This window comes from Harpia harpyja, chromosome 23 (assembly GCF_026419915.1).
Source record: "Harpia harpyja isolate bHarHar1 chromosome 23, bHarHar1 primary haplotype, whole genome shotgun sequence".
Lineage (NCBI taxonomy): Eukaryota > Metazoa > Chordata > Aves > Accipitriformes > Accipitridae > Harpia > Harpia harpyja.
In genome coordinates this window covers 1415115-1432465 of record NC_068962.1, presented here as the reverse complement: position 1 = coordinate 1432465, position 17351 = coordinate 1415115, and the positions used below count along the sequence as shown (strand labels likewise).

The 17351-nt window shown below is 56.2% G+C and overlaps 2 protein-coding genes and 1 long non-coding RNA gene across 8 annotated transcripts; 1 reads left to right on the top strand and 2 right to left on the bottom strand.

Moving 5' to 3' along the window:
- Positions 1–38: 38 nt before the first annotated feature.
- Positions 39–2395, bottom strand: LOC128135549 (uncharacterized). Of its 2 annotated transcripts, none has more exons than XR_008233116.1 (4): positions 2351–2395; positions 2107–2184; positions 920–1419; positions 39–113 (listed from the first exon to the last, which is right to left on the bottom strand). It is a non-coding gene; the product is annotated as an uncharacterized LOC128135549 (long non-coding RNA). The 2 variants fall into 2 exon arrangements; XR_008233115.1 differs by having other exon boundaries at positions 920–1072.
- Positions 2396–10464: 8069 nt separating this feature from the next.
- LOC128135425 (cell cycle regulator of non-homologous end joining-like) lies at positions 10465–11986 on the top strand. The gene is made up of 3 exons (XM_052774353.1): positions 10465–10598; positions 10674–10737; positions 10978–11986. Exons 1-3 carry the CDS (start codon positions 10465–10467, stop codon positions 11203–11205), a joined length of 426 nt encoding a protein of 141 aa, XP_052630313.1. The 3' UTR covers positions 11206–11986.
- A 1063-nt stretch (positions 11987–13049) lies between these two features.
- LOC128135423 (transmembrane protein 140-like) lies at positions 13050–17234 on the bottom strand. 5 transcript variants are annotated; one of them, XM_052774350.1, is made up of 4 exons: positions 17034–17234; positions 15117–15232; positions 14423–14538; positions 13050–13666 (listed from the first exon to the last, which is right to left on the bottom strand). In XM_052774350.1, the coding sequence occupies exons 3-4, from the start codon at positions 14433–14435 to the stop codon at positions 13050–13052; spliced, it is 630 nt and encodes a 209-aa protein (XP_052630310.1). In that variant the 5' UTR covers positions 14436–14538; positions 15117–15232; positions 17034–17234. The 5 variants fall into 5 exon arrangements, with proteins under 5 accessions (XP_052630310.1, XP_052630309.1, XP_052630308.1 ...); XM_052774349.1 differs by having other exon boundaries at positions 13050–13669; positions 15084–15232; positions 17034–17229; XM_052774348.1 differs by having other exon boundaries at positions 13050–13669; positions 17034–17222.
- Positions 17235–17351: the final 117 nt, after the last annotated feature.

The following is a 17351-nucleotide window of genomic DNA, read 5'->3' as shown; positions in this document are numbered from 1 at the left end:
AGAAGGTCCTGCAGGTTCCTGGAAGTTAGTTCCCTCTCGTTCCTCCTGATGGCATCCTTCAGGTACTCGGCATAACACTCAGTCCGGGTATGCCGTTCTTTTAATTCCTGCAGCTGTCAAACCACAAGAAGAATCGCCGGTAGTCAACTTAGGTTTGATAAAAAGGAGTGGACTGCTCTGACTCTCATGTCGACTCTCAAAACCCACGTTACTTCATCTTTTACACTGGCCCCTCTCCTACGTCTAAAATGATTTCCTAAAGCGTTTCCTAAACGCTGCCACAACGCTCCTCCTCCTCTCTCAAGGACTCCAAACACTCTTTGTAGCCGCTTGTTGGCTACTCCAACACGGTTAGCAGCTCCTCCTGCTCCTAAAGTGACTTTGCAGCTCCATAACAATGATGACGTGATGAGGAACTGCAAAAAAGCGTGAGCACAACACTCCAGCATGCCTACTCTTTCTCTGTCAGCACACACTCCGCTTTGCCGAGCCAAAGAGAAGCAGCAAATACACGTGATCCGTGAACCTTGAGAAGCAGCTGTTTGAAAGGAATACCCCCCCCCTTCTCCAATCAAGGACAAAGTGACTTCACGGTTAGTGGCCTTACTAATTGTAGGCGCCAGGCTTATAAAACAAGGCGAGTCAATTACATGTCACTCGGTCTGCTCCTGTTGCAAAGGTGTCTAGCGTACTAAGACCACCTCAGTGCAGCCCTCCGCTCTTACTTCAAGTGGTGCAAACAGGCAGGCACCCAAGGCAGCAGTGCTGTTCCCTCCCATCCCGCTCATCACAGCGAACCGCACACTGAACCACCCTGGGTTACACAAAACCCCCAAGAAAGGATCAGGTCCCCGCTCTGGTTTGCTACAAAAAAGGCCTGGGCCCCTGCCAAGAGACAAGAGACAGGCTTTCTCCATACCTTAGCTTTGGAACGGTACAGTTTCTTCTGCAACTGCAGTTTCTGTTCCTGCAGGTACACGCTGTAGCACTTCACAGCTTCAGGTGAAGCTTCTGTGAGGGAGCTCCTTTTGAGAGGGTTGGCGAGCTCCTGCCACGGCTGCTTGACCCATGTCTAAAGAAATGGTGTTCCATGAGCATGGAGAAATCAGTGAGAAGATGACAACACGAGAGATGCTTTTACTCATGGGATGATATCATTAGCTCGGCCTTCAGGGTGGCCAGCAGGTCGAGGGAGGTGATTCTGCCCGTCTACTCTGCTCTCATGAGACCCCACCTGGAGTAATGCATCCAGCTCTGGGGTCCCCAGCACAAGGAGGACATGGACCTGCTCAAGCAGGTCCAGAGGAGGGCCACAACAATGATCAGAGGGCTGGAACACCTCTCCCGTGAAGAAAGGCTGAGAGAGTTGGGGTTGTTCAGCCTGGGGAAAAGCGAGCTCTGGGGAGACCTTACTGCGGCCTTTCAAAATAGAAAGAGAGAGAGAGACTTTTTACTAAGGCCTGAAGTGACAGGACAAGGGGCAACTGTTTTAAACTGAAAGAGGGTAGATTTAGAGTGGGCATAAGGAAGACATTTTTTGCAATGAGGGTGGTGGGACACTGGACCAGGTTGCCCAGAGAAATTGTGGCTGCCCCATCTCTGGAAGTGTTCAGGCTGGATGGGGCTTTGAGCAAGCTGATCTAGTGGAAGGTGTCCCTGCCCATGGCAGGGGGGGTTGCACTAGATGATCTTTAAAGGACTCTTCCAACTCAAACCATTCTATGCTTCTGTGACTCAGTGAATTCAAACATAAGAGATTTTGGCCGCCACCAGCAGGCAACTGTCTCAGCTGAGCATATCTACAGGATCGCCAGCTCTTCGTGAGGCTTTCTCTTTCCTAATACACAGAAAAGGCTAAATATTCTTCTCCTTGGAATAGAGGATGAGAGTCTGCGCACGTGCTTTCGTCCAACCCACTGTTTTCCCTCTTTATGCAGCCCTTCGGCTTCACAAAGGGAACAAAATGAGGTGCGAAATACACCTCAGGTCCGGATTCAGTCACCTCCTCTCAGCAGCGTTCCAAAATGAACACAGTAGCAAGAACAGATCTCTGTACACTGACTGGTTCTATTTATGGATATCTGCATCAGCCTCTACTAGAGTCACCTGTCTGTCGCCTTGAAGGTCGGTTTGACATGAAGCATCCTTCTTTAGCTGAAGCTCTTCTCTCTCCGGTGCAGAAACCTGAGCAAGTGAGAACACGGACAGACAGATCGTGGGGAAAGGAATCCCCAGCAAGACTGCAGCATCGCACTGCATTGCAGCACCGGGGATACGGGAGCGTGACTTCGGCATTACCTCTGGAAAACAAAGTAACTTGCTCTCAGAAGAGTCAAAACCTCCCTCTTACCTGTGCTCCTGCTGCTGGGAAGACACCTACAAAGGAGGCAAGAAGCGAGACGCTGCTGTGAGTGCTTATTTCACTCTGCTTCTCCCCATCTGCTTCACCGCAGAAAAGCTTACAAAGGTAACCATTTAGTGCGTCAGGAAATTACCGTTGCCGCTCTCCTCTGCAACGGGCTGCACCCATGCTTCACGTCTGCATACAGGTGGAAGCTGCACGACGGCCGACGCTTTCGCTGGAGCTTCGCAATCCGACTGCGTAATTGAAAAGACATGCGTGAGAACTGGCACAGACTCCTCCTCAACCCGTTTCCACGCACAAAGCTCCAGCTTCAGGCAACACGCATAACGTGGTATCAGATGATGGAAAGAACGGAAAGGGCAAACACCACCGGCGTGTTAGGCATCTCTGTTGAGCAGGGCTTTCAAAAGGGGCCGACGTACCCCTGCCCAAGGCAGAGAGGACCTAGGCAGAAGCAGCTAAGCGTCTAGAGTGTAGGCCCTATGGGCAACCATTTGACACTGACTCTATGGTTCTGTGAATCTACCTGTCACCAACCCTGGGGGTATTTAGCAGAGGTGTAGATGTGGCATTCGGGGACACGGTTTAGGGGTGGGCTTGGCAGTGTTGGGTTTACGGTTGGACTTTTAAGGGTCTTTTCCAACCTAAACGACTCTATGATTCTATGAATCTACCTCAGAATCAAAAGGGGAGTCATCATCTTGCTGCTGTGCTCCTGCTGCTGGGAAGACACCTACAAAGGAGGCAAGAAGCGAGACGCTGCTGTGAGTGCTTATTTCACTCTGCTTTTCCCCATCTGCTTCACTGCAGAGAAGCTTACAAAGGTAACCATTTAGTGCGTCAGGAAATTACCGTTGCCGCTCTCCTCTGCAACGGGCTGCGCGCACGCTCCCTTTCCATCTGCAGCAGGAGGCAGCTCGTCGGCCGACGCTTTAGTTGGAGCTTCACAATCCGACTGCGTAATTGAAAAGACGTGCGTGAGAACTGGCACAGACTCCTCCTCAACCCGTTTCCACGCACAAAGCTCCCGCTTCAGCCAACACCCGTAACGTGGTATCAGATGATGGAAAGAACGGAAAGGGCAAACACCACCGGCGTGTTAGGCATCTCTGTTGAGCAGGGCTTTCAAAAGGGGCCGATGTACCCATGCCCAAGGCAGAGAGGACCTAGCAGAAGCAGCTAAGCGCCTAGAGTGTAGGCCCTAGGGGCAACCATTTGACACTGACTCTATGATTCTGTGAATCTACCTGTCACCATCCCTGGGGGTATTTAGCAGAGGTGTAGATGTGGCGTTCGGGGACACGGTTTAGGGGTGGGCTTGGCAGTGTTGGGTTTACGGTTGGACTTTTAAGGGTCTTTTCCAACCTAAACGACTCTATGAATCTACCTCAGAATCAAAAGGGGAGTCATCATCTAGCTGCTGTGCTCCTGCTGCTGGGAAGACACCTACAAAGGAGGCAAGAAGCGAGACGCTGCTGTGAGTGCTTATTTCACTCTGCTTTTCCCCATCTGCTTCACTGCAGAGAAGCTTACAAAGGTAACCATTTAGTGCGTCAGGAAATTACCGTTGCCGCTCTCCTCTGCAACGGGCTGCGCCCATGCTCCAAGTTTGTGTGCAGGTGGAATCCACACGCCGGCCGTCACATTCATTGGAGCTTCACAATCCGACTGCGTAATTGAAAAGACGTGCGTGAGAACTGGCACAGACTCCTCCTCAACCCGTTTCCACGCACAAAGCTCCTGCTTCAGGCAACACGCATAACGTGGTATCAGATGATGGAAAGAACGGAAAGGGCAAACACCACCGGCGTGTTAGGCATCTCTGTTGAGCAGGGCTTTCAAAAGGGGCCGATGTACACCTGCCCAAGGCAGAGAGGACCTAGGCAGAAGCAGCTAAGCGTCTAGAGTGTAGGCCCTATGGGCAACCATTTGACATTGACTCTATGATTCTATGAATGTACCTGTCACCAACCCTGGGGGTATTCAGAAGAGGTGTAGATGTGGCGTTTGGGGACACGGTTTAGGGGTGGGTTTGGCAGTGTTGGGTTTACGGTTGGACTCGATTATCCTAAGAGTCTTTTCCAACCTAAACGACTCTATGAATCTACCTCAGAATCAAAAGGGGAGTCATCATCTTGCTCCTGTGCTCCTGCTGCTGGGAAGACACCTACAAAGGAGGCAAGAAGCGAGACGCTGCTGTGAGTGCTTATTTCACTCTGCTTTTCCCCATCTGCTTCACTGCAGAGAAGCTTACAAAGGTAACCATTTAGTGCGTCAGGAAATTACCGTTGCCGCTCTCCTCTGCAACGGGCTGCGCGCACGCTCCCTTTCCATCTGCAGCAGGAGGCAGCTCGTCGGCCGACGCTTTAGTTGGAGCTTCACAATCCGACTGCGTAATTGAAAAGACGTGCGTGAGAACTGGCACAGACTCCTCCTCAACCCGTTTCCACGCACAAAGCTCCCGCTTCAGGCAACACGCGTAACGTGGTATCAGATGATGGAAAGAACGGAAAGGGCAAACACCACCGGCGTGTTAGGCATCTCTGTTGAGCAGGGCTTTCAAAAGGGGCTGACGTACCCCTGCCCAAGGCAGAGAGGTCCTAGGCAGAAGCAGCTAAGCATCTAGAGTGTAGGCCCTATGGGCAACCATTTGACACTGACTCTATGATTCTATGAATCTACCTGTCACCATCCCTGGGGGTATTTAGAAGAGGTGTAGATGTGGCGTTCGGGGACACGGTTTAGGGGTGGGCTTGGCAGTGTTGGGTTTACGGTTGGACTTTTAAGGGTCTTTTCCAACCTAAACGACTCTATGAATCTACCTCAGAATCAAAAGGGGAGTCATCATCTTGCTGCTGTGCTCCTGCTGCTGGGAAGACACCTACAAAGGAGGCAAGAAGCGAGACGCTGCTGTGAGTGCTTATTTCACTCTGCTTTTCCCCATCTGCTTCACTGCAGAGAAGCTTACAAAGGTAACCATTTAGTGCGTCAGGAAATTACCGTTGCCGCTCTCCTCTGCAACGGGCTGCGCCCATGCTCCAAGTTTGTGTGCAGGTGGAATCCACACGCCGGCCGTCACATTCATTGGAGCTTCACAATCCGACTGCGTAATTGAAAAGACGTGCGTGAGAACTGGCACAGACTCCTCCTCAACCCGTTTCCACGCACAAAGCTCCTGCTTCAGGCAACACGCATAACGTGGTATCAGATGATGGAAAGAACGGAAAGGGCAAACACCACCGGCGTGTTAGGCATCTCTGTTGAGCAGGGCTTTCAAAAGGGGCCGATGTACACCTGCCCAAGGCAGAGAGGACCTAGGCAGAAGCAGCTAAGCGTCTAGAGTGTAGGCCCTATGGGCAACCATTTGACATTGACTCTATGATTCTATGAATGTACCTGTCACCAACCCTGGGGGTATTCAGAAGAGGTGTAGATGTGGCGTTTGGGGACACGGTTTAGGGGTGGGTTTGGCAGTGTTGGGTTTACGGTTGGACTCGATTATCCTAAGAGTCTTTTCCAACCTAAACGACTCTATGAATCTACCTCAGAATCAAAAGGGGAGTCATCATCTTGCTCCTGTGCTCCTGCTGCTGGGAAGACACCTACAAAGGAGGCAAGAAGCGAGACGCTGCTGTGAGTGCTTATTTCACTCTGCTTTTCCCCATCTGCTTCACTGCAGAGAAGCTTACAAAGGTAACCATTTAGTGCGTCAGGAAATTACCGTTGCCGCTCTCCTCTGCAACGGGCTGCGCGCACGCTCCCTTTCCATCTGCAGCAGGAGGCAGCTCGTCGGCCGACGCTTTAGTTGGAGCTTCACAATCCGACTGCGTAATTGAAAAGACGTGCGTGAGAACTGGCACAGACTCCTCCTCAACCCGTTTCCACGCACAAAGCTCCCGCTTCAGGCAACACGCGTAACGTGGTATCAGATGATGGAAAGAACGGAAAGGGCAAACACCACCGGCGTGTTAGGCATCTCTGTTGAGCAGGGCTTTCAAAAGGGGCTGACGTACCCCTGCCCAAGGCAGAGAGGTCCTAGGCAGAAGCAGCTAAGCATCTAGAGTGTAGGCCCTATGGGCAACCATTTGACACTGACTCTATGATTCTATGAATCTACCTGTCACCATCCCTGGGGGTATTTAGAAGAGGTGTAGATGTGGCGTTCGGGGACACGGTTTAGGGGTGGGCTTGGCAGTGTTGGGTTTACGGTTGGACTTTTAAGGGTCTTTTCCAACCTAAACGACTCTATGAATCTACCTCAGAATCAAAAGGGGAGTCATCATCTTGCTGCTGTGCTCCTGCTGCTGGGAAGACACCTACAAAGGAGGCAAGAAGCGAGACGCTGCTGTGAGTGCTTATTTCACTCTGCTTTTCCCCACGTGCTTCACTGCAGAGAAGCTTACAAAGGTAACCATTTAGTGCGTCAGGAAATTACCGTTGCCACTCTCCTCTGCAACGGGCTGCGCGCACGCTCCCTTTCCATCTGCAGCAGGAGGCAGCTCGTCGGCCGACGCTTTAGTTGGAGCTTCACAATCCGACTGCGTAATTGAAAAGACGTGCGTGAGAACTGGCACAGACTCCTTCTCAACTTGTTTCCACGCACAAAGCTCCCGCTTCAGCCAACACCCGTAACGTGGCATCAGATGATGGAAAGAACGGAAAGGGCAAACACCACCGGCGTGTTAGGCATCTCTGTTGAGCAGGGCTTTCAAAGGGGCCGATGTACACCTGCCCAAGGCAGAGAGGACCTAGGCAGAAGCAGCTAAGCGTCTAGAGTGTAGGCCCTATGGGCAACCATTTGACACTGACTCTATGATTCTGTGAATCTACCTGTCACCAACCCTGGGGGTATTTAGCAGAGGTGTAGATGTGGCGCTGGGGTACACGGTTTAGGGGTGGGCTTGGCAGTGTTGGGTTTACGGTTGGACTTTTAAGGGTCTTTTCCAACCTAAACGACTCTATGAATCTACCTCAGAATCAAAAGGGGAGTCATCATCTTGCTGCTGTGCTCCTGCTGCTGGGAAGACACCTACAAAGGAGGCAAGAAGCGAGATGCTGCTGTGAGTGCTTATTTCACTCTGCTTTTCCCCATGTGCTTCACTGCAGAGAAGCTTACAAAGGTAACCATTTAGTGCGTCAGGAAATTACCGTTGCCGCTCTCCTCTGCAACGGGCTGCGCCCATGCTCCAAGTTTGTGTGCAGGTGGAATCCACACGCCGGCCGTCACATTCATTGGAGCTTCACAATCCGACTGCGTAATTGAAAAGACATGTGTGAGAACTGGCACAGACTCCTCCTCAACCCGTTTCCACGCACAAAGCTCCCGCTTCAGGCAACACGCGTAACGTGGTATCAGATGATGGAAAGAACGGAAAGGGCAAACACCACCGGCGTGTTAGGCATCTCTGTTGAGCAGGGCTTTCAAAAGGGGCCGATGTACACCTGCCCAAGGCAGAGAGGACCTAGGCAGAAGCAGCTAAGCGTCTAGAGTGTAGGCCCTATGGGCAACCATTTGACACTGACTCTATGATTCTGTGAATCTACCTGTCACCATCCCTGGGGGTATTTAGCAGAGGTGTAGATGTGGCGCTGGGGTACACGGTTTAGGGGTGGGCTTGGCAGTGTTGGGTTTACGGTTGGACTTTTAAGGGTCTTTTCCCACCTAGACGAATCTATGAATCTACCTCAGAATCAAAAGGGGAGTCATCATCTTGCTGCTGTGCTCCTGCTGCTGGGAAGACACCTACAAAGGAGGCAAGAAGCGAGACGCTGCTGTGAGTGCTTATTTCACTCTGCTTTTCCCCATGTGCTTCACCGCAGAGAAGCTTACAAAGGTAACCATTTAGTGCGTCTGGAAATTACCGTTGCCGCTCTCCTCTGCAACGGGCTGCGCGCACGCTCCCTTTCCATCTGCAGCAGGAGGCAGCTCGTCGGCCGACGCTTTAGTTGGAGCTTCACAATCCGACTGCGTAATTGAAAAGACGTGCGTGAGAACTGGCACAGACTCCTTCTCAACCCGTTTCCACGCACAAAGCTCCCGCTTCAGCCAACACCCGTAACGTGGTATCAGATGATGGAAAGAACGGAAAGGCAAACACCACCGGCGTGTTAGGCATCTCTGTTGAGCACGGATTTCAAAGGGGCCGACGTACACCTGCCCAAGGCAGAGAGGACCTAGGCAGAAGCAGCTAAGCGCCTAGAGTGTAGGCCCTAGGGGCAACCATTTGACACTGACTCTATGATTCTATGAATGTACCTCAGAATCAAAAGAGGAGTCGTAATCTTCCTCTTCTTGTCCTCCTGCTGCTGGCAAGACACCTACAAAGGAGGTAAGATGTGAGACTCTGCTGTGAGTGCTTATTTCACTCTGCCTTTCCCCATCCCTCAAGCCCTGCATCCAATCAAGAGGTTATCATTCTTCTACAGGCCAGTGATTTGTCTTCATCACCTCCTCCACGGTGAAGGATCCTACCTGCTCCGGTCAGTGTAGGGGTGCCCAAGGGAGAGTCAGCAGTCTTCCCAGAGCAAGAGCTGTCAAGCACTGCTGGGCCTTCTGTGCCTCCTGCAGAACATTCTCCCCTCATTTCACAGCCGGTGTTTTGCTCCACTTGCTTCTGAATACTATATACAGAAAGGAAGGAAATGCATTTGTTAAAAATACCCCCCCGCTTGCATACACTCTCTACTGGAAGAGCAACAGCCATTCATGAGCCATCCGAGCCATATTCATAGCCAGCTGGTAAAGGGTAACACCCACACCCAGCGACACCTTGCTGCACGACTACTGGAGGCTGAAATACTCACTACAGGCATGTTCGTGCTGCAGGTGCTTATTCTTGTCTATGGAGTATCTCAGCCCCACTGGTTACAGTCTCATCCGACAAACCCCCTCTCCATTTTGAGGGCCATTGAGATTAAGACAACCCTTGGCAGACTGACATCTCACTACAAGGCTTCTACCTCAGTGGGATGCTACACTAATGCTGCAGCTACTCTTCCCGTGAAGCTGGGGTAACGTCTCCTCAAACCCAGTCCTGACTTTGAAGGGCTTAAGAAATTCCCATGGTCAGCCAGAGGACCGGAGAGTTTAGAGAGCTCCTAGTTGGGATATCAAGAGGCCAACAAAGATTGTGGTTGCATGGCAAGCACTGCAGGCGCTAATACATTGTAGAGGTGTTATCTTCTAACAACCTTGGCTGAGGGTCAGGTGGGGCTCTGGAGAGAGACCACTTTCAGGTTTGCTGCATAAGCAGAACTAAAACCAAAAAAAACCCCCCAAACAAGAAAAGAAAATACTAGAAACGTGCTCCAGACCAAGGCTGCTATGCAAAGTGGTGCATTAGCACAACAGGGATGCTGTGCCAGAAGCCGGGAGGGAAGGAACGAGCATCTTGTTTTGCTAGAGCAATCCTCAGACGTGCTTTACTCCTAAAGGGGTTTTTACTCCACAGTTTACCCAGGCACCCTTCTCTCCTGCTTCCCATCGATACAAGGGCGCTTGCCACCGGGCTGGGCTCCGCCGGGGTGGCCGGCCGGAGGCTTTTGCTCCGGGCGCCGCCCGCCCCTTACTGCTTCTCCGCGTCCCGCCTGTTGATGCGGAATCTCTTCCTCCACCAGTGCCGCTGCAGCCGCGCCAGGTCACCTCCGGCGGCCGCGCCGTGCAGCCCGCCCCGGGGCTTCTCCCGGACCTCGGAGGGCTCGGCGGCGCAGGGTCCGGCATCGCCGTCGGAGGGCGGCGGCCGCCGCACCCTCCCCAGGCAGCACGAGAAGAGCCGCTGCATGCCGCCGCGGGGATGGCGCCCGGCGGGCTCTGCCGAGCCCCGGGCGGTCTCCCCGAGGCCCAACCGAGCGAAGCAGGGGCGAGAAGAGCCGAGCCCCGAGCGCCGGCCGCCGCTCGGCAGCTCCGGTCGCTCCCGCTCCGCACAGGACGCCGTCTGCGCCGGCAGGGGGCAGCCTAGCAACGGGGCGTCACACAGGGGGCGCGGCGGCCGGGGAGGAGGGGGCGGTTCCAAGGGGGGATTCCACGGGGGGCGGGCCCAAGGGGGGCGGCTCCCGGGGCGGCCCCGCCCCGCCCCGCCCCGCCCCGCCCGGCGCGGGCAATGGCGGCGGGCGGCAGGCGGCGGGTGCTGCCGGCCTGGCTGGAGGCGGCGGGGGACGAGCGGGTGGTCGCGGCGGGGACCCCCCCCGCCAAGGGCGGGCAGCGGCGGCGGCGGCAGGCGGCGGCAGGCGGCGGGTCCCAGGTAGCGCCGCTGGGGCGGGCGAGGCCGGGCCCGGTTCGCCCTGAGCGTCTTCCCCGTGCGGTTGGCAGGGCGGCGGTGTACTGCATGACCGAGGCGGAGCTGGTGGATGTGGCCCTGGCGGTCCTGGCGGAGGTGAGCGCGGACCCCCCGGGGCGGGGGCGGGGGCGGGGGCGGGGGACACACACACGCACACGGTCCTGGCAGCGGGGAGGGCTCGGGGGAGCGGGCAGGGAGCGCTGCCGGCGGCGGCGGCGGCTCCCTGGGGCCTGGCCGGGGGTGTCCCGCGGTGGGGGGGGCGGGCGGGCTGCTCCTTCTGCCCCTCGGGGTGCAATTCGCGCCCAGCCGGCTCTGGTTGTTTTTCCCTTTGGCTAGAACCTGCAGCGCGAGGAAGGTGAGGAGAAGGCCCGGTCCGGGAGCCGGGAGGAGCAGGAGCTCCAGCCGACGCCAAAGGAGGCTCCGGGAAGCACGGCCAGCAGCGGGGGAGGCAGCGGCCGCAGCCCGGCTCTCCCGTCCCCTGCCGGTGGCGCCGCGGGGAGGCCAGGCTGGGAGGACTCTGAGGACGATGCTCTGAAATACGTCAGGGAGATCTTTTTCAGCTGACGTTGCCTGCTCCGCCGCTGCCCAGGAGCCAAGGGGACACCCAGGACGGTGGGAGGAGGACCTGGAGCGGGCTGTGGAGCTGCTGTGTTGGTAGCCTGCGGAGCTGGTAGGAGGCCCGCGAAAGCCATGGGGGAGAGGAAGGGGGCACTGGCTTCTCCCGGTGTGTGCTGGCTTCAGCGGGCTTTGGCTCCGGGTTAGGTTGTGTTCAGTTTTGCTCGGCATCTCGGAGCACGGAGAGATGAAAGAGGAGGTGTGGGTTCCCGTGAGCGTCCCTTTGGTGGGTCGGTGTCGGGGCTCGAGGGGAGCAGGGAGTTGCTGGCCCTGGCAGGCTTTTGCTGGCTCTGCGGAGCCGAATAGTCGCGGTCCAGCCTTGGGGCTCCCTTGTCCTTGCGGTCCCTCCGTGACAGCTGCCGTGGGGCCTGGCAGGCTGTCCCCGTTGGGCCTGACGCTGGATTTGCCCGCAGGCTCGGGCAGGCCTCCCGTAGCTGGGGAGGACACGGGTGGGAGCAGACTGGCAGGGGCAGGGACCGTTCTGAGGGGGCTGACCCCATGGCAGGGTGCGCGGGGGTCTAGGGAGGGATAAGGATGGCTCAGTGGCAAGAGCCAGTCTGAAGCGGGGATGAACAAACCACACGAAGCCAGGGCAGGTGCGAGAGCCTTTCATGAAACGCAGAATCAGTCACAGCAGCGTCACCAGCCACACCCCCACCACGAGGGCAGCAGGGGAGAAAACGGCCCCTGGTGTCCCGAAGGGGATGGGGGGAAAGCAGGCGCTGCTTTGTGCGAGGTTAAGGGGATGGGGGGGGGAAGCAGGCGCTGCTTTGTGCGAGGTTACAGACGTGGCACGGAGCGGTGCTGTGCACCGCCGCTAAGGCGGAGAGACCCCATCCAGTGCGCTGGCTGCGATGGCCCAGCTGGGGCACTGCACCCCAGCCTTCGGCAGCCCTTGCGCTGCTCCCCGAGCACACGCTTGCACGGGGCGTGCGTTGGTGTGGGCTAGCTTTGCGGTGACCTGCCCTCGCGCAGAACCCGTTCTCCTGGAGTCTCAAAGGCTGCTGGACTGCTGGGCTCAGCCCCGTAATGTCAGTGGGGACAAACCTGGGGCTCTGCACCAAAATCCTCTGCTTCCTCGTGGAAACCCTCCTCCTCCTCAGAGCTGTGTTCAGTGCTCAGCAAGTTGTTGGGCTGCCCCTGCAGGGGCTCTGCTGCTGCTTGGGGTTGGATGTGGGCCACTTCACCCGAATGAACTAAAGCAGAGTCACTCCAGGTGTTATTCCAGCAGGTGAAGTACAGGTGCTCCTGCTGAAGAGTATTTCCAGTGCCCCTCTGGGGCTGCCACTGCTGTGGTGGCAGTGTGAAGCCACAGCTCCTCAAGTTGCTTCGAAGGCGTCCCTGGTTAGTTCGGGAGGTGGAGAAGGAGCAGAGTCTCTTTGGGCAACGCCAAGAAAGGAAGCCTGCTTGCTTCTCTGCCTGCTTATACTTAGGCTAGATATGGCCAGAGGGTTGTGTCCGCTGTGTGCTGGTTCTGATCCGTCCCCTTCGCTCTCCTCTGGGTCAGGGCCAGAAATGCTGTCGCTTATGATGCTGTGCCCCAGGCCGAGGGGCGTGTTGCACGCTGCTGTTCCCAGAAAGCTTCCACGCCGTGCTGCGGGTGTTGGTGTCTGCTGCCTGCTTGCTGCAGGAGCACTGCACGCAGCCGTTTGCCAGAGGCTGGAGATGGGCCTTTGGACTAAGGATCAAATTCCTACCAGTGACTAAAGCTGTAGCGGGATTACTGTTTTAAAGCATGTTATCAATAGCGCTTGCATCTTCTTCGCCCTCAAATGCCGACGGGCAGGGCCCTGTCAGGAAAAGGGCTTTGACCCGGGTGTGTGTTGCTTGGCCCAGCTGAGGTACATAGTGGCAGTGAGAATCTGGAGCAGTAGCAGAGCCTGAGTCCCAAGCAATGCCAGGAAGCCCCCAGTGAAATCAGAGAGGTGAATCCACTGCGAGGTTTGGAAAAGAAACGTACCCAGGCCTCCAGAGAGGATTATCATCTTGATGATGAGTATGATGAGGATCGCCTTCCAGCCCTCCCTCTCCTCTCTGCACTGCACGTGTGCAACAAAAACGGGGTAGAAGATGCTGAAGACCAGGCAGGCGTACACACAAACCCTGGCTAGCACCATTCCTGGTAGGCTGATGCCCATCACCTGCAGATGCTTGTACTCCAGGCACTGCAGCTCCCCAGCTGTCGCGTTCCACAGGCAGAAGTTGTAAAAGCCAATGCGTTTGTCAGGGCGGTCGACCGGGTTCCCGGCTTCCCACAGCAGCGCGTAGAGCATCAGGGCCAAGTTTCCAGCAGCCTCAAGGAAGGTCAGTGCACACAGCAGGTGCCCGGTGCACCGCTGCTGCAGCAGCAGACCCATCCTGGCGCCTGCGTGCTCTCTTGATACCGTGGTACAGCCTGCTGTGGGGACGCCTGCTGCCAAACACGAAGGGGGGGAACCCACTGGTGGTTGCGTCTCATGGCACCCTTCCCAAGGTGTGCTCTGAGCCTGTGGCCCTGAGGTCTCGGGACTCCCCTTGCAAGTAGAGCAGGAGTGTCTCTGACTGTGCTGTGCCTGTGTTACTGGGTGGGGGGGTGTGCATTTTTGGTCACAGCAAAGGTGGCTTTAATGATGTCCTGTGTGTGGACCATCACTGGGAGGACAGTATGGCTCCCTTAGCCCCACACGGGCCCTTTGCACCACGGCCTCATGTTGGACAAGAGAAGCATTTGTCAGTAAACTGCAGTGATGGGAGGGGAGCAAAACACTGTTGTCTGGTAAGGAAGGGGTTAAGAGCTATTCTGGGAAAATGCTTTTCTTTCAGTTGTGGCCAGACAAGGACATCCTTTGTGATCTTTGGACAAGTGAGTAAAATGCAGGCACGACAAGATCTGAAGTGCAGGCTCCCCCTGCCTCCCCCCCCCTAGCTCTGGGACACTTGATGCCATTGATGCTGCTCATTTCCAGCATCCACATGCCCCCGAGGCCCGTGTGCCTGCACATTTCTGGGCACAGCAGGGCTGATGGCCTGCAGCCCTGCTCCCCGCTGAGGCTGGCAGACATGGTGCTCCTCTGTCCCGGTTCCCTGAGGACCGATGCCCCACGCAGACGGGCAGTCATCCACCACAAAGAGACACCCTGGACCCACCTGCAGCCACTTGCCCTTCTTTGAGGCTACGGAGACAGACCTGCGATTGCCATCCTCCTCGCTCCTCTCTCAGACTGCCTGGCAAACCCGAGTCCCTGCTCCTGTCCTGGAAACGTGGACTGTCCTCAGTGCCGTCTTGCAGGCTTCTGCTTTACACTGAAAAACAGGGAATTGGCATGAGGAAGGGGTACCGCTGGCTGCAGAGCCATGCAGCATCGCAGCGCTGCCCACCCAAGTCTGTACAGAGGCACACACAGGGCAAGGAGCTCAGACCTTGGCTTCAAGCTCAGCCTCCGGCTTGAGGCTCTGCAGATAACCCCTTTCCTGCCTATGCCAAGCACTATCTCCTGTGATTTACCACCTTCCCTCCAGAAGTTCACAACGTCGGTCCTGCTGTCTCCCCTCCACTGCCCGTTGCCCAGTGGTATATCATCCTGATGTCCCAGGCCATCACCCCACAGCTGCCTGTGGATTTAGTACAGCCTCTGAGTTTTTAGAGTGCCAGGAGAGACCCCACTCAATCTGTACCCGGTGCCTGGCTGCAGTGCTGGTGAGTAGAGACCCTTCAGCATCCCCCCCACACTCCCTGTCTCCCTGGATACTTGGGAGTGGGGCACCCATGTTTAATGTGCACAGCGATAAAGCTTCTGCATCCCAAACTTCTCGTCCTCCACAGTCATAGCCAGGAGGAGCACACACACCATGGAAGGGGGTCACAGCATCCAGACACCGACCTGTCCCCTTCCCCTGCTCACTACTTCACTACTTCTTGTAGCTTCCCTTGGAGGTCTTCACAACAGGCTTCTGGAGAGACTGGACGGTCACGCGGAGGATGCCCATGGTTCTGAATCTACAATGGAGACACAAACAACCAGGAAAAGATCTGTGCCTGGCCCCAGAGCGTGCTCCAGAACGAGACCTCTTGCACATGTAATTGCACCATGTTTGTCATGGTGTTTTGTCTGGCTTTACGCATGCTCTCCTGCAGCCAGGCATTGCTGCTCTTCTCCCTGTCCCACAACGGCTTACGCCTGCCCACTGTTCTCCCTGCCTCGCAGCCCTCGGAGGGAGAACAAGCTGTGCTTGGAGGGGGCTCTTGGTTAGCTGACCAGCTCCCCACGGTTTTGTGTTAGAGCTCAGAGCTGGGACCAGTACAGCCCAGCTGGCTCCTGGCCCTCCTCACCCACTAACCCTTGCTGTTGTGTTTCTTTAGACCAGTTTCCTAAGGCAGGCAGGTCTGTAGAAATACGGGCTTTTCGTTCAATCATCTTGCGTTACTTTTTATTAACCCTCCCCCACCTCCATAAAATATAAAAGTAATTAAAAATTGCACTTGTTTACTAGAGAGGGGACAGAGAATTAAATTCCTAGCAGGTTCGTGGAAATACATGGCAGGGGCGAAGAAGAACCACCTCAGAGACCCTGTGCTGTTACGTGATCTCCGTGTGTATGAGGGCCCCGGGGAAATCCAATGGTATTTCTGCCCTCTCCTCTGCTTTGAGGCTCATGTCTATAAAGACCTGTTTTTTTCCCAGCGATGCCCCTCTGTTCGCTCTGCCAAACTGTGGGCAGATTTCCCTCTCAGCCTCCCGCTGTGTCCCCAGCCCAGCAGGTAAAATCCCTGTCCCCAGGCGTGACTGCGACGGACAGAAACCGAAACCCGTCCGATGCGGGTGCCCGGTGCCAGCTGGGGCAGAGCGCGCATGGCTGGCCTGGAGGCGACGGATGGTTTGGTAACTGGAAAACTGAGACCTGGTGTCCCAGACTTGGCATTCCTGAGTTCTGCAGCTCGGCCCCGAGGCCGGTTTGGAGGCAGCCCAGCAGAGACGCAGGGGATAAACAGGAAAGAGCTGTCAGCCCGTGTCCAGCTGAGGCTTTTCCCAGACATCTGCAGCCCCTCCGGCTCTAAGGAGGTGCCTGTGCCGTTGGACAGGTCAGTCTGCGGCTCTCCATCAAGGATGCAAGAAAGAGGAACCCCAGCATGGCACAGGGACCCCCAGCCTGGCTTCAGCCCCCTTGTTTCTGGGCTGGCATCGCTGGAAGCACCGGACTGCACCACGGGAGAGCTCTGTGTCTGTCTCCCGGGCAGAGAAAGGCTGCGTGTGCGCCGCTCGGGAGGTCTCTGTGTGTGAGATGGGGCTTGTAGGGACCCTCCGTGCTGCCGGGGCTGCGGGGCCCTTCCTTCTGCTGACTCACGGGCAGGTGAGCGGCTTGCCAGGCTGGGGCTGTGCGTCCCTCCCCAGCGAGCTGCTGGCTCAGTGCCTTGGCTTTCCTGCATCCCCCCTCCCCGGCTGCTGGGGCGAGTAATGCCGCGCAAGAGTGGTGGGAAAGGAAGGCAGCTTTGGACTTGGAACCTTTCCTTTAAGCCACCTGCTCCTCCCCAGGATCCCTCTTTCCCCCTCAGGCAGGATCCGCTGCAGGGAAACCACAGGGGAAGAAAGGCTGCTCACGAATTAGGGATTGCTGGCAAACAGAAACCAGCCGACGGTACGCGGACCAGGCTGCGGAGGAACTGTCCCCAAAGTGTGCCACAGCTGGGGAAGGAACTGCTCCCTCCCAGACATTTGCGTCCTGCAGCACTTCTTCTCCTGGCAGCTCTCCCCGATGGCAGCGGCATTAAAAAGGTGGGGGACCCAGCGGAGGATACTTACGGGCTGCCCATCTGGCTGGGTGCGGAGCTGAAACTCGCTGGAGAGGGCCGAGGTGCCACCCCGGCGAGCCGAGCCCGTCTGTGGCTGCTGCCAGGTCCCGTGGCGTCTGGGCTCTGACACCGCAGCCCCTGGTGTGTCACAAGCAGCTGCCTCTGGTTTCTCTTTCAGTTTTGAAGGTCGTGGGAGCCTGATGCAATGCTCCTCCCTGATGCTGCGTCATCTAATAAATATGAGCAAGAAAACAGGCCGAGCGCTGCCACTGCCATCCAAAGCGGTGGCGGGTTTGCACTTTCTTCTCCCAGCTGTGCTGACCGACGG